The sequence below is a fragment of the Crocodylus siamensis genome, chromosome 3 (genome assembly GCF_052110815.1).
Source record: "Crocodylus siamensis isolate JL-2025a chromosome 3, ASM5211081v1, whole genome shotgun sequence".
Taxonomy (NCBI): Eukaryota; Metazoa; Chordata; order Crocodylia; family Crocodylidae; genus Crocodylus; species Crocodylus siamensis.
Window position 1 is genome coordinate 221,054,010 of NC_143397.1, and position 17,217 is coordinate 221,071,226.

At 39.7% G+C, this 17,217-nt stretch overlaps 1 protein-coding gene across 1 annotated transcript in view; it reads right to left on the minus strand.

Annotated features, from left to right (window-relative positions):
- The window catches only part of STK3 (serine/threonine kinase 3), a 294,468-nt gene that overhangs the window by 129,411 nt on the left and 147,840 nt on the right, over positions 1-17,217 (minus strand). The window contains exon 9 of the mRNA XM_090040412.1: positions 7,234-7,426. Within this exon, the coding sequence (XP_089896538.1) occupies positions 7,234-7,426 (193 nt within the window). The remainder of the gene's footprint in view (positions 1-7,233; positions 7,427-17,217) is intronic.

Consider the following 17,217-nt stretch of genomic DNA (forward strand, 5'->3'; position numbering starts at 1 on the left):
AACAGAGCTAATAGCATACTGGGATGCATTAGCTGATGCATCACAAGAAGGGCTAAGGAAGTGATACTTCCTCTCTACTTGGTGCTGGTAACACCCTGGCTGGAGTACTTTCTCCAGTTCTTGGCGCTCCACTTTAAAAAAGATGTGGATAATCCTGAAAGGGTCCAGAGAAGGGCCACAAGGATGATTAATGGCCTGGAAGATAAACCTTATGAGGAAAGACTAAGGGATCTGGGACTGTTCAGTCTGGAGAAGAGAAGACTGAGGAGGGACTTGGTGGCCATCTATAAGTATGTAAGGGGTGAATATCAGGAGCTGGAAGAAAAACTGTTCCTTTGGGTGCCGGCAGAAAAACAGCCATGGAGATGGCGCATACATGCATTCCAGCCCAATGGATAGAGAGCTTCACAGACAAGCTCTCCAGGCAGAGGGCACTAGGGGGCCACTCTCTGGGTGACCCTTTCCCTTACAGCAGGGGTTTTCAATCTTTTGGGGTCAGTGTATCCCTAGTGGCCGGTCGAGAAGGCAGGAGTTCCTCGGCGGCCAAACAAGTGGGTGGAGGCAGGGGTGTCCCCCAGTGGCCAATCAGCAACCAGGGGGTAAAGGTCCCCAGGCAGCCAGTCAATGAGCAGGGAAGTTCCCCCCAGCAGCCAATCAGCAACAGGGAGAGGGGATCCCTCCCCCACACAGTGGCAGCAGAAGTACCAGTGGCAGAAGTGCTGGTGGCAGCGCCCACTCCCAAGTACCCCCAGGGGTACACATATCCCGGTTGAATGAAAACCCCTGCCTTTCAGAAATCCATTAATTGACAGCCTGTCCTCTCCCCTACCTGGCTTTCAGTAATCACCTTGTGTGCAACCCACCCCTGGGTGGGCTGTCAGGGAGCCCCCCTCCCTCTCTCCCTTGAAGGGAGGAATGGAGAACAGAGGACTGTGGGATACTGGGTATCCTCAACAGTGAAAAGCATATAGCTGTCTGAGTTAGTGCAGAAAGGGAGAGATTTATCTGATTCAACCAGGTAGAATTTCCTTGCAGAAATATCTGTTGTTCCTCTGCAAGAAGGCCCTTGAACATCTGTATGCTCTTTTTGTGTTTTTCTCCTCAGGCTCTGGAACTTATGCAGAGCCTGAGGCCCAAAATCTGCAATACGTTCAGGAGTCCTGAGCACAGCATATGACACTGCAGGATTAGGGCCTAACAATGTTAATTTAAGGAAATATAGAAAACACTTTCCCCTATTCTCCCTCTCTCTCATCTGCCAACTCAGTTTATTCATACAGTGCTATCATCAGCTCTCTGGAAGCTGCACTACACATTACAGAATCACAGAAAATTAGGGCTGGAAGGGACCTGAGGAGGTCATCTAGTCCAACCCCCTGCTCAAAGCAGGACCATCCTCAACTAGATCATTCCAACCAGGGCTTTGTCAAGCCAGGTCTTAACAATAATAAATAAGAGACAATAATAAAAAACAGAAGGAGTTGAAATGGCAGACAGAGGTAACCTTTTTGCCAACCAAAAGAAAAGGGCAAATGGAAAGTTATTAAAAAGGGGGAAATAATGTTAAAAGATAGGAAAATTGTCAGCGGTATACTCAGTGAAAGAAAAAGGTCTGTTTAGTCCTGAAACCAGCTATAAAGATGGTACATTTCCATGGGCAATTCATGTGAAGCAATAAACTCCGGTGCATATCACATCAGAATATTTTGATCCCAGGTGCCACATTCATATGTGTGCCCAGGATCACAGCATGTTGAGGCAGGTTGAAGCATCCCCAGCTGGCACCAGGTCCAGAGGGTCAGCCTGGGGCTGCTCTAAACTGGCTCAATATATTGCAGAGAGGCTGGCCGGGGTGCTCCAATGCAGGGCTAGCTAGCAGGCAGCCCCTGCTCTGAAGTACCCTCATGCCCCAGCCAGCATTGTTAGCGTTTGTATATGCTTTGCTGTGCACTAAAGAATGCCTCCAAAAGATCTACAGTGGCATTTGTTAGTTTATTGTGGCCTAATAGGGCCACACATGTAGATGCAGAGACTTTACTGCCAAGCTAATTAGGCAGTTCTGCAGTAAACATATCATGTAGATGCACCCAGAGAGTCACAAACATGTTTGGCAAGCACATTCTGCATCCAGGGGCCCTTGAACCTGGACCCAAGGAAATGTATACATGAAAAGCATGGGTAGTATGGGCAGTTATACAGCCCATCTACTCTCTTCTCTCTTCCACAAGTCCTCAGCCTTGTTCCCTTTCCCTACCATCTATGCTTTCCGTTATACATCTTTTTTTTTTTTTTTACTTTTAGGAGGGAATATTAGCCAACTCCCTCTAACCCACCAAAAACCAAAAAATCCACCTTCCCTGCTCTATGAATATATGCAGATGTGAAAAGAAAGGAAAGAGGGTAAAAAATGGCATTTATTGCTGGGTTGTATATTGTATTTTGTGGTAGGATGACAGGCCTTATTTTGTTCCAAATCTCAATTTTATTCGGGCACAATTCCATATTTGTGGAAAAAAATGTTTTTTTATTTTTTTGTCCAGACTCCCAGAGGCCTCTGAGCATGGGCAGATATAAATAAAAACTTATTGTTACATATTTTGTCCCTGAGCAGGAAAACAAGAAGGAGGGGGGAACAAAAGTGAAGCTACAAGTTACAGGATTTTTTTAAAAGGTTGTCATACTTTTTTTTGTGTGTCTCTAGAACAGAAAAAAAACCCTTTTCTTTTCACATAAAAATTTGTTTCTACAGGCTTGAGGTGTGCAGTACTCCATCACTTAAAAGCACCCAAGAACAAAGGTGATTTTTAAGCTACATTTATTGACTATAATAGTATCAACATTTTTAAAAAACCCACCTACCCCCGTGGCATATATTTACGCTCTTTGTGCTTATACAGGACTTCCATGGAATAACATAATGACAAATTTTGAAGAGCAGCCAAACTCTAGCTCCTCAATGTGCTGACCAGCTCCCAGAAGGGTATAGCTCTTCTGGAATGAAAGACTCATCGAGCCAAGTTATTCCACAAAGGTTGCAAAGAAAAGTACATGGGAAAGCTCCTTTTCCCTCCCCCTTCCTTCCTTTTCACATGTTAACACGGGATAGCCACAATTTGGTGCCAATTCTACATATTGTGATATTTGCTGCCTTTCTAATTCCCTTTTTATCCAGGTACAATCAGTTCTTTCTTGCCAGTTCCTTGAAGAGCCAGTCCATCCATCATAAATCCCATTAATCATGTCTTTCTCACATTTATTTAATAGAGCTGAATCCTCCTGTACATTGATTCTGGTGTTCTTTAGAGCCCTTGACCATCAGCTACATTTTCAAAGCTTCTTCTGGCCCAGATTTGTTTCTAATAATAGCAGGTACAGAGGGGCTGCATTCTTCCCAAGCACTACAGGTGCAAAAATGGCACTGTATTCCAAGAAAGAACTTCCTCCTGGGAAGCAGCTATGCAATCTCATGATTAGCATGATGCAGTCTCCCAAACCTTCCTTTTTTATGGTAGGCTGCGGTGGGGGGGATAGGCACAGACAACATGATTCACAAAAACAACACTGTGCTCTAGTTAGCCAGGGAAGGGAAGGGAAACATGAAGTCCAGAGCATCTCTTGTTGCCCAGATAAACAAAACAAAGCAGTCACTACAGCAGAAGAGGCAGAATCTTATTCTCTCAAAGAGGCTATTCTCCCCTTTGACCTTCAAAGCCAGTGACCAGTGGTAGGGAAGAATACACAAGTCAGCAAGACTGCTGATGGAGGAAGCAGCCAATGGGGTTAGGAATCCCACCCACCACTGACTCCCAAATAGGTGTGGATAGCCAGTTTCCTTTCCATCATAGCCTGTGAATTAACTGGTGAATTATGCACCTCAGAGAGACACAACAAGAGCCTGAATAAGGACCATTCCTTAGTACAGTTCTAGGGATTTTTTGGTTTTGCACATCAAGCTGATACTTCTTCTTAGAAGTTCAATCAATGCCATATGTGCCTTTGAATCTTGCATGGTTTGGAAGGCAGCATATAAACCTTTGCTTAAGAAGAATCCTTACTTTGCAACATTTCCACCCATCAGAATTTACTTGATATTATCTTTTGCTCCCTCAAGTTTGCTTGTTTTAGTATCTAGTATCTCCATAATATGGTTTGTATGTACTAACAGTCTACTCCATAATATGTTAAATTTGATTAGTTCAAGATTGCTTGTTAAGCTTGTATTATCTACTCAATTTATTAAACAAATAATTGATATCAGCATTCAAACAAATTAAAACCTGTACTCAATATTTTTATATGGCGAATCATTTTACTGAAACTCATCACTTATCAATAAGACTGTTTATTATCAGACAGCTGACAGCAAAAAAAAAATCCCAAGCCTACTATTCATTAAACACAGATAATAGACTTGAGTTTCTAAATAAGGTTCCATAAGTCACAACTGGGGTTTTTCATAGATGCAAAGTTTACATGTAGTATTAAACCTTCTACAAAATTTTAATTTACGTTGTGGAAATCCCTCTCAACAGACAGGCTCTTGCTTTATTTGTTAGAAAGAAAACAAGGTTATTTCCATTCTAAATGAGTCTCTCTCAGTGCTAAACAACTTAAATGCCCAGAAATGTCATTTATCAAATGTTGGAAGTTATTGGGATTCAGCTGTGCTTATAAGGTGTTTACACCTTATTTTTAAAAAGTGATCATGTCTACTTGTGTAGTAAAATACTAGATATCATGAGTAAGAGTATTAGAACACTGTCTTAAGTCACTGTTTATCAACTACAGATTAAAAAGGTCACATCATCTTACAATTTTGCACTCTAAAAAAAGGTTAGAATTTTTCTGCTCTGTTAGGGCTGGACCCAAAGCCCACCTAAAGACAACAGGAATTTTTCTTTGGGTTTCAATGAGCTTTTCATTAGGTCCATAAAAAGATTATTATTGATTTATGTTTTTGTCCATGGAAAAGAATGATTCTTTTCCATAAAAATCTACTAACTACAACATTTTTTGATGTACAATACTAAAAGATTATGCCACACTTCTGCAATCAGAGCTTCATGGACAGATGACAACATTCAAAGAAACCCACTGAAGCCAATTGGTCCATTCACAGTAGATTCATAGATTCATAGATGCTAGGGTCAGAAGGGACCTCAATAGATCATCGAGTCCGACCCCCTGCATAAGCAGGAAAGAGTGCTGGGCCTACATTACCCCAGCTAGATACACATCCAACCTTCTCTTGAATACCCCCAGGGTAGGGGAGAGCACCACCTCCCTTGGGAGCCCGTTCCAGACCTTGGCCACTCGAACTGTGAAGAAGTTCCTCCTAATATCCAATCTAAATCTGCTCTCTTCTAGCTTGTGGCCATTATTTCTTGTAACCCCCGGGGGCGCCTTGGTGAATAAATACTCACCAATTCCCTTCTGTGCCCCCCTGACGAACTTATAGGCAGCCACCAGGTCGCCTCTCAACCTTCTCTTGCGGAGGCTGAAAAGGTCCAGTTTCTCTAATCTCTCCTCGTAGGGCTTGGCCTGCAGGCCCTTAACCATACGAGTGGCCCTTCTCTGGACCCTCTCCAGGTTATCCGCATCCTTCGTGAAGTGCGGCGCCCAGAATTGCACGCAGTACTCCAGCTGCGGTCTGACCAGCGCCCGATAGAGGGGAAGTATCACCTCCTTGGACCTATTTGTCATGCATCTGCTGATGCACGATAAAGTGCCATTGGCTTTTCTGATGGTTTTGTCACACTGCCGACTCATGTTCATCTTGGAGTCCACTAGGACTCCAAGATCCCTTTCCACTTCCGTGCCACCCAGCAGGTCATTTCCTAGGCTGTAGGTGTGCTGGACATTTTTCCTCCCTAGATGCAGCACTTTGCATTTCTCCTTGTTGAACTGCATTCTGTTGTTTTCTGCCCACTTGTCTAACCTGTCCAGGTCTGCTTGCAGCTGTTCCCTGCCCTCCGGCGTGTCCACTTCGCCCCATAGCTTAGTGTCATCTGCAAACTTGGACAGAGTACATTTCACCCTCGTCCAAGTCGCTGATGAAGACATTAAAGAGTATCGGTCCAAGCACCGAGCCCTGCGGGACCCCACTGCCCACACTCTTCCAGGTCGAAACCGACCCATCCACCACAACTCTCTGGGTGCGACCCTCCAGCCAATTCTCCACCCACCGGACTGTGCAGTCATCCAAGTCACAGCTCCTTAACTTGTTCACCAGTATGGGGTGGGATACCGTATCAAAGGCCTTCCTGAAGTCCAAGTATACGACATCCACCCCTCCTCCTGCGTCGAGGCGTTTTGTGACCTGGTCATAAAAAGAGACTAGATTGGTCAGGCACGATCTACCTGCCACGAACCCGTGCTGGTTTCCCCTCAGCATAATTTGTCCTGCCAGGCTCTCACAAATGTGAGCCTTGATGATTTTCTCAAAGATTTTGCCAAGGATGGAGGTGAGACTGACTGGCCTATAGTTACCCGGGTCCTCCTTCCTCCCCTTCTTGAAAATGGGAACCACATTGGCCCTTTTCCAGTCCTCCAGGACTTGACCCGTGCGCCACGAGCGTTCAAATATTCCCGCCAGTGGCTCTGCAATGATGTCGGCCAGTGCCTTCAGTACCCTCGGATGGAGCTCATCCGGGCCTGCCGACTTAAAGGCATCCAGTTCTTCTAAGTGACCCTGCACCACCTCAGGGTCCACGCATGGAAGTCTGGTGCCTTGCTGCTGCCTCCCTACACTCCCAGTGAGAGACTTGTCATGCCTCTCGCTTAGGAACACTGAGGCGAAGAACTCGTTGAGGAGTTCAGCCTTGTCCCCTCTGTCCGTCACCAATTGTTTCTGCCCATTTAGCAGGGGTCCTATTCCTCCCTGGGCCTTCCTTTTACTCCCTATATATCTAAAAAACAATTTCTTATTGTCTTTTACTTGGGTTGCCATCCTCAGCTCCATGAGGAAGGTCCTTCCATGGATAGGTCCTTCCATGGATGTAACCAGTTTTCGGGTCAGGATCTATTTATTACATTCTCCCTCATAATTATGATATTGCAGTCCAAACAAATATGGAGATGAGAAGAGAATATGATAATTTATAAAGACTATACATTAAATACAGTATTGGTAAGTGTTTGAATGGTGATACTAAAATACTCTACTTTGTTATGCAAGACTGAAAAATAATATATTAAATTCTTACTAGGAAAGGAAATATACATTTAACATACTTTTCATGGTCCCATCTTCCTCTTCATCCTCATCACTATTTATCACCATAGTGCCCAAGTCTGATTCTAACATGGTACTGTTATGCTCAATCATTGTCTGAGCACCTTCACTCATTGTACTTGTAGCCCTCATGGTACCAGCACTCTCTGAACTAGTCTTCACCATGGTGTGAGAATCCAGCTCGTCTTCATCCTGCAAATAACAATTTTTAGGGAATTACTTATTGCAAATATATATCCCCTCCCATTAACTTAGTTTCTTCATTTGACTGGCTATTTAATTGTTTTGCTTCATTGACCTTGAGGATTCACAAAGCCTACCTGGGTTCCTGCATCAAGGGCTGGGACACATACTTTCTGAGGAGAGGATAAGGGAACTGAGCTTATTTAGTATAGAGCAGTGAGCTCCAACCTTTTTATGGTGAAGATCACTTTTTGTAAGTAAAGGGCACCCCAGTATCTACTGCCCCACCTCCTGTGCCTCCTACCCCCGCAACCTCTGACCCCACTCATCCAGCCTGGCCCAGGTGGCAGGGAGCGTGGCTCAGCCCAGCCACATGTGTCCTGCTGCTCCCAATCATGGAGCCTCTGACATTCTGAAATCAACTGTCAGAGGCTCCACAATCGACCAGTCAACTGAGATCAACTAGTTGGTGACCACTGGTTTAGAGAAGAGATGACAGAGGGGATATAACAACAGCCTTCAACTACCTGAAGAATAATGTGTGTATGTATTTCTTTGGATAAAAGTGCAAAAAGAAAACTTGTTGATATTTTGTAGAAAAATATCAGTGTAGCAGATGCTTTACCACTGTTAAAAAAGAGCTAATTCCAGCAAAGGATAAAACAGCATTTTGAATCAGCAGCAGTAACATGCCAGGAATGTAAAACAGAGAACTGATGATAATCCAATTTATGAATCATAAAATCCATATGGAATACAAATATTTGAAAACATTATTAGGAAATCCTGCTTCTTTTCTAAAGTCACATCCTCATATCAAGTTGAAGGATAATAAAGTATTACGCACCAAGTTCATATATAGGGATAAAACTATTATCCAAAGGAAAACTAAGAGTTCAAGTAATCAGAAATTTACCTGTTAATGGGAACATTTAAGAATTTTAAGAATTTTTTTTTTAATACAAATGCTGTTCTTAGATTCTTCAATCTTTACTTGTGAAAGTATAAATTACTCAGCTATTCCTGTGTTGAATGTGCCCTTGCATGAAATCATTTGAGCTCAGGGATAGCTAGATACCATAGAACACAATCCCTAATGAGGGAGCAAAACATCACTAACTAGAGCTAGGCAAATCAGCATAAGGGACTATCAAGTAAAACAGTTTTCATCAGAAAAGAAAAGAAAAAAGAGAAACAAAGTAACATGTATTATTTATTATTATCTGTAAGGCGCAGAACATACATGTGATACAAAACAGACACGATCAAATTTGGAAAAAAATAAAGTAGAAAACAAGAAAATATTTATGGAATACTCCACCCACACTGAGAAGACCTATTAGTAATATCTACAGTTCTGATATGCTCTACCTCATTCCCCATACTGACTGGCACAATTCTATCTTTCCTCTAGGAATGACAGCAGAATACAGGCACTTGAGCGCAACTGGCTTATTTTGTCATTGGCTACCATGAGCTAATCTAGAGAGTCATGGAGAATAATACCACCACCCTGATACTCAAAATGAACTACAGCACCTCTATGCCAAGATTAGGAAGATGTCATTATACTTTAGGGCCTCTGGCTAATAATGAAATGTCCTGGAGCTATCCTATTAACCTACATAATTATAATACATTCTAGTTAAGTTGTCTAATATTTTTTCCAAGAAATAAACACTTTACAGTTTTGCTTTTCTTTTTAAATAAAATTACTTCACTCGTTTTCTTTCTGGATTTCTTCTGTTGTGTAATATGCACTCCAAAACAATATCTTTCTTTATGTACCCTGAACAATTTGGAGTATTGCCAGAGGTACAGATATCTACAACATTAGAAAGATCGTGTTGATATATGGATAATAAGAATATTTTAACAGTGCTCCTCCTGGTGGTACATATAAAGTTAAAGTTAACTCCTACCAAGCCACTTCTGACTACAGGTTACCCAAATATTTTTCTCCTCCTAAGTCAATTATTTAAAATATAAGCTCTTTTAGTCAGGGGCTATCTTTCTGTTACGTGTTTGTCTTCCATAATAAGATACAAATCCATAATTAGGCTCCATAGGCACCACTGCAATGTAAAAAGAAGAATTTATTATGTAAAACAGAAATAATTAAATTGTTCAGTAAGATAATGTGCCCCAAGGATTTTCATACAAGTACCCAAATTAGTTATTCCCCATTAAATCTTCTTTATCCAAACTTGCAATATAAGTGTGGATGTAGTACTATTTATTCTGTTAAATGTTACAAACAAGCTATTCTTTTAGAATCCAGAATGGTCTCTGAAATTTAAGCGAAGGAAAGGTTCTTCACTGTATAAGGTATTTGAGCAATACTAATATTAGTATATAAACCTGTGAACCTTTAAACTTACTAACCAGAAACAGAATTCAAACAATGTAAAACAAATATTTTCAACTTTATATTAAAATGTACCATCATGGGACAACTAACAAGTAGGACAATTTTCATAACCATTTTTTTTTAATTATTATTATTTTCTGCCTCAAACTAAATTAAGATGTTTTATTGTTCATACAGAATCAAAACAAAAAGGATTTTCTGGAACCCTGAAATTTTACAGAGGAACGAAATTACTTTCCAAGCAATTCTATTAATGACTAAAAGTTATTACCATTTTACAGCTATTGAATGATCCGCATGGTGGCTGCCATCAGGAACTAGCACACAAGGGTCTACAATACAAAAGCCAGCCTCATAAATAGCATGAATGGCCAGTTCCAGCAGGAACCAAAAACTGAACAGAAAGATTTAACAAGCAGTTTAGCAACACCTTAAAAGTATTTTCCGTAGGTCAAAAATGACAGCAGTAAGAAACTGTCACTATTGCTGTCAGTTCTGCAAAAGCACACCAAATCATCAGTTTCCAGTGTTGTCATTCCATCATTTTAGACATGTATTAGAATTTAACTAATGGCTTATTAACTAAGCCTTTTAAATCTATTGGATGTTTCACAAAATCATGTAAATACATGTTTACACAACAGATGGAAAAAAATCCTTATTACTAGTTATAACATGTAATTAACACTTCAATGTTTTGGGGAAAGTCTGTTCTACTATTGAAAAATGAAATGACAAAATACTAAAGAAAATAAACAAGACGATTCTAAAATAGCAAAGATAAGATGGATATGTCCCTTTTGCACAATTCCTCACGAACAATTATGAACGTAGACAGAGATCACAGGACTGCCCAACAGTAACAGTCCTGAGATACAAACACGAGTCTGAAATTTACGTTTGATTGTACAAACTTCTGTTGTAGAAAAAACTTTGGGTCTAATCAGAAATACCAATATAGCTAGGATAAAAAAAAAACCCTAACTTATTCTGTGTGCTGTACTACCATCTTTTGCAGAACCTATGGGCTTAACAGCAAATTTTTCAACATCCTGTGCCACTATTTAGCTGCCATTTTGAATTTTCATCCCTTACTTAAGGATCTTACAGCCAGTTAAAGCTTTAAAGCATAAAGGTGGCCACAGGGATCTGCTATCAGGACAGGCAGTTCAAGATGAAAAGCATGGGCTAATGTGCACAAAATAGATAAATTACATGAAATATCAGTGGGCTTTGCAAGTCGTTCACAATTTTTTTGTCAACAAAAAGATAATCTTGCATACTCTGCTGGCTATAAACTTAAAGCACAACTGAATGAGCTGAAGAGCTATAGATTTAATTATGGAATTTGGTTTTGTATTTTTCTAAACAGCTGATAGCTCATTAAGTGATTAAGACTGACGAATAATTAAAACATAATAAAACATAAATAAATATTAGCAGCTCACTTTTAAAAATCTCTTAACTATACTTTGTATACCAAAAAAACCCACTAGAGGGCACCAAAGACAGCAAACTAAACTACAGTACATTAAAAGAAGATTTACTTGCTGGCAAAATTTAGTATCCTATAAAATAATTTCATTTACTATTAACACCTCATCATCACCTTTGAAAAATGCGGCTGTAGTTACAGCTATCTTTTTGTAAAAGCACTGTGGTAACTACATAAACACATAATACACTTTGGTTGAATACGAGTATCTGAGAAAGTTCCCAAACGTCTATAAAACCCTGGTTCAGCTACAAACTTAAGGTTGTGCTTAAAAATAAGCATTTATTTAAGTCCAACCCTGTCAGCAAAGCACATAAGCACTTAAATTTTAAGAATGTACTTTTGCCCCCAATTACTCAGTCATACCATATAAATTAACTTCTACATAATTTTAAACTCCATCTGCAAGTGGTCTTGATGATATACTCATAGCAATGACTACCAAGCTTAATAAAATTGTAAACTATGCAGTGGGTTTAATTTCTCTGTGTGACACACTTCCTATCTTAAACTACTGTATAGTACAATCACATATACGTTATGCAGTGTTTCTACCCTTGTGATTAAAGTGTTTCAGGGATGGGTGGGATATTCTTTATACATTCCCTCCCTACCTTTCAGAAATATAGTAAGGCCTGGCAACTTTATACAGCAACATACAAAGCATTATGAAGTATTTGCAATGAAAAGCTATGCTACATTGTATACAATCCTATTCTGCTTGCAACAATTTTCACTATATATTTTGACATGTGTTACAAAGCAAATACAAAAGTCTAGAGGACATATTGTTTCCATGTATTAGGTAAGAGTTATAAAAATTCATTAACAACGAAACCGGGTTTTTGGTTGTAGCTGTGTTGGTCTAAGGATATAGGCAGACAGGTTCTTTGAGTAGATGTGATATCTTTTATTAGACCAACTGAGTAGTTGGAAGAAAGTTCTTAGCAAGCTTTCACCCTTTGTCAGGCATTAAGGAATCTATGCTGGTCTGAGACTCCAAGGAATGAGAGAATCTAAAAGTGTGGTAGGAAGTCAGGGAGAATGTAAATAGGTAGAAATTAGAAAGACAAAAGGTAAGGCAGAGAAGGGAGGGGGAAGAAGGCAGGGGAAAGAAAAGGGAGACATTACAGTGATAGAATACAAGGTAGAAAAGAGACTGTCTGTGAAAAAGGGAATAGTTGGAGATAGGGAAAACAGGAATGGGCGAAGCTAAAAGTATGACAGGATATCAATGAAAATATAAATAGGTAGAAATAAGAAAAGGTATTCACTTATATTTTGAAAAATAATGCCCAAGATAAAAAAAGGGTTTGGAGTAGAGGGCAGTGTTTAATTTTTTTTTAATTGTTTGCTAAATCTCAAATTCAAAGACCCATTTCTAAGCATTAATAAAAAATTAACAAAATAAACTTTAATTGTAAGGTTTCATTAGTCTGAAGAAGCAATATTGTATGGATGGCCAATTGTTTTCTTAGTCAACTACAAAAGTAATAATTATTATTTATTTGCATTAGTCCTCTAAGACAACTGAAACAGTCATCAAACAATGGAGAAATTTAAATGCAAAAAAACCACAGAATTTATTATTAATTCATTCCTTTAAAAATCCATTGAAATAAATATTTAGACATGTCTCTTGTGAGCTGCCAGGCAACGAATTACTTTACATTCCCATAATACAGCTGCCCAAGCTCAGAATCATATTCACATCACACTTCAAAAAATGTATAAGAGAAGAGATTGGTCATGTTTTGTAATGCTTAAACTAACATTTAAACTTTGATATTGGGATTAACCTTCTGTAGAATACTCCACTTGCAATTTTTGCTTAATTAAAAAAATCTGTACAATTACCTCAGCACCTATCAAAACATGTCAGTTTGTCAAAATGCATTCTCATCATAAGCAGTTGCTGTAACATGCATAAAATCAATTTGGAGTGCACTATTTGCAATCACATTCTGTATCTCTACATAACAAGACAAATTTAAAGCTAGTTGTTTAAAAGAGCCATTTGGGTTACAGGTGTAATTCTTGGAAATTAAGTTTTGAAAAAATATATATATTTTTTTATGTTTACTACAGATTGCTCCATAGTAAGACATATAAAGAAAGTGGCAAATCAGATTAATTTGAGAGATGGACTTTTCCACACCTGAGGAAATTCACAGGTTATGAAAATTAAATGTGCAATTGTACATTTTTTGCAATTGACTAATTTAGTTCTTCAAAATGCTCCTTGTGTACCAGTAATGTAGACTGAGAGAAAAAAACCTAATAATGATGTAAACCACTTCACTATATGACATGGAAGTATGACCACATACTTTTTTTTACACAGCAAGGATATGAACTAAAGTTCTAGTCTCTTAACATAGTATCAGAAGATATCACATCATACCACAGGATGATTCTTTCAGTCATTTGCATTAGTCATACAGTGCTGTGGATGTACACAACACTATTCCAAGGGTTAACACACTGTACAAATGGAGAGCTACTGCTCCAAGGAACCTTGAAATTATTATATGACCATGCCAAGTTACTTTTGCTAGTGTTCCATATAACGTGGGTTAACGTCAAAGCTATTCAATATCACTAAGTACATTGAAAGCCAACTGTTGGTGTTATGTTTGGCTTTCTAATAAATGTTTAGAATCTTGATTCACAATATTGTGTGCCTTTTTTTCCTGAAGTACTTTTACACACACAAAAACTTAAGAAGTTAGTGTAATAGTCCAATCTGCATGTAGGAAATTCTTAAGACTCTTTAGATCAATAATTCAAATCCCAGACAGGTTAACTCAACCCTTCCTCTTTCCAAGGTAGACAAACAGAGTTCCATGCAAATTTACTATGGGAAAAAACGAGACCATAAAATCTAACATAGTCTACTCTGCCTAGACATTAAGGCCAAGACTGCTAAATCCACACACTTTTGCATGCATAACTTTAATCATTTGAGCTTAAAGATCCCACTGCACCTTTTACAAGGAAGCAGCCTCACCACGATGTCCCTAGCCAAAATTTCTTTTCAATATATTATTGTGCAATATGCTATATGCTACTTTTAAAAAAAATCATTTTCAAAGCTAAGGGCTATGGCCATTCAGTGATACCCACATATATAATATGTAAAACAATTTGGAATCCTGAAAGATGAAAGGTTATATACATATATGGAAATTATTACTGTTATTATACACAACATATGCATAGAAACCATGACAGTCTCCACTGGAGTACAGCTGCCTTCACAAATTAATTTATCAAAATTTATTTGAACTAGATGCCCACATAGGGGAGCAAGGAGTAATAGGCAAGGAACCTGTGTTCCTGCATAGGCAATATGAAATTAAAATATGGATACACAGGGGAGCTGGAATAATTGGATCAAAATGACACATTTCGATTTTTTTTCCAGAATTGTTTTCTATTCTTTTCCCAATCAAAACAGCTCAGTGAAATGTTCCAGTTGACTCAAATCTGCATTTTTTGAAAAATTATACTTTGCCAAAAACTTCTTTGCAGCCCTAGTCTCTCTCAGGCTTACCCCTTTTTTGGCACTGAGTGCATCTACGCAAGCACTTTAATGCGCATTAGCCTATTTTAATACACATTAAAGCATTACAAATCACTGTGCTCTTTGGCTACTGTACATTAAAATAGACCAATGCACATTTTTCTAGTACCTCATAATGGAGGTACTAGATATAGTTTCATAGTTATAGTTTCATAGTTTCTAGGGTCGGAAGGGACCTGAGCAGATCATCTAGTCTGACCCCCTGCCATGGCAGGAAAGAATACTGGGGTCAAACGACCCCAGCAAGATGTGCATCTAACCTCCTCTTACACACCCCCAGGGTAGGAGCCTGCACCACTTCTCTTGGAAGTTGGTTCCAGACCCTAGCCGCCCTGACCATGAAGTAGCGCCTCCTGATATCTATCCTAAACCTACCCTCTGCCAGCTTGTGACTGTTATTCCTGGTCACTCCTGGCGGTGCTCGGGGAAACAGTGACTCCCCCAATGCCTGCTGATCCCCCCTGACTAGTTTATAACAGGCCACAAGATCCCCCCTCAGCCTTCTCTTTTGAAGGCTGAACAGGTGCAGGTCCTGTAGCCTCTCCTTGTAGGGCCTGCCCTGTTGTCCCCTGATCATAGGAGTGGCCCTCCTCTGGACCTTCTCCATGCTGTCCACATCCCTCCTGAAGTGTGGCGCCCAGAACTGGATGCAGTACTCCAGCTGCGCCCTGACCAGTGCCGCATAGAGGGGAGGATCACCTCTTTGGACCTGCTCGAGATGCATCTGTGGATGCATGACAAGGTGCGGTTGGCCTTCCTAACCGCCTCTCCACACTGCCGGCCCATGTTCATCTTGGAGTCAATGATGACCCCCAGATCCTTTTCCACCTCCATGCTGACAAGAGGGGAGTTCCCTAACCTGTAGGTATGGTGCCAGTTGTTCCTCCCGAGGTGCATCACCTTGCACCCTGCTTAAAGCACATGCACATCAATGAATGTGTAGACATGCCCTCCTTCTTTTACCTACTCCTAACCTACCTCTATACAATTTAGGACATGCAGAAAATAATTTGTCCAATTAAAAATGCGTAAGTATAGTTAACAGGTAGTGCATAACTGCAAGTACAGATACTGAATACTAGGGTAAACTACTGCACTCATAAAACATGTACTGGAATCTTTAATGATTACAATTTGGCAAGACCCTGGTTTCACCTCTCATATGAAAGCTGGAGTTTCCTATGATGATGGATTGTGCTGAAACTGCAATAACAACACAAGGGATAGCCACATCAGCATTCAGGAATTACTAAAACTCGTTTAGACCAAGAGGTTTTTTTATGCTTTGGAATACAATGAAAACTATTCATGAATTACCACTATATAATTGTTGTTGAAACTGAAACTGCGTTTGTTAGGTAGATTACTTTAAATAATTTTCATGATGAAAGTTTTAAATGTTATCTCCCTAACAACTTCTCTTTTACATTATAACATTTTTTACAGGTTTAAGCTATTTTTTATTAAAGGATTTAGTTTTCTGAGCAGTGTATAGGGAATTAGAGTATATACAGCTCCTGTCAGCAGCAACTATACTTCTTAATAGTAAATATTTCATTGGCATGTTTTGCAAAAAATAGCCACCAGATACTAACCATAACTCCATAAGCCTCAAAGAAAAGGACAGTCTATCTTTTCCATTCATGATTGGTTGGTATAATTATATAAAGAATTAAGGTAAAAATGCATCATAAAAGGGCAGGGAAACATTGATCAAAATATAGGGACAAAATTTGTCAGTCACCTTTCTGAGTAAAGATGAATTCTTCTAAACATTTTTATCTACTTAATATATGACTTATCTATGGAGTTTATTTAGCCTTGTCATTTTGCTAGGGATGCCAGCTTGTATGCTACATTTGTCACCTTCTCTTTTAACTGTTCCTACGTTTACTCCCTCTATGTACCATCTTATCTCAATATGGAATAACCGTCCTGAGCTAAGATACAAGTCTATTGCTCCCTCCTCATTCAAATCTCTTCCTAAGACAAATTTCAACCATGATGCATGCAAGAATGGTACATATGCAATATAACAAAATACATTTTTTGTGCCGCAATGAGCACTGGCCTGTTCTGAATAACCATGCAATCTTTATGATGTACACCAGGGGTGCTCAAACCCCAGCCTAAGGGCCAGAACTAGCCCCTAGAGCTGTATCATCTGGCCCGTGGGGCTCCCCACAGGTCCAAAAATTTGGTGACAAGGGAACATTAACAGTATTAATTTCTGCTTCCATGCTGCCAAATTTCCAGACCCATGGGGAGAAATGGGGGCTGCACAGTGTGGCCCTGCACACTAGATCACATGCATAGGACCAGCTAAGGCAGTGCAGGGCCCAAACCAC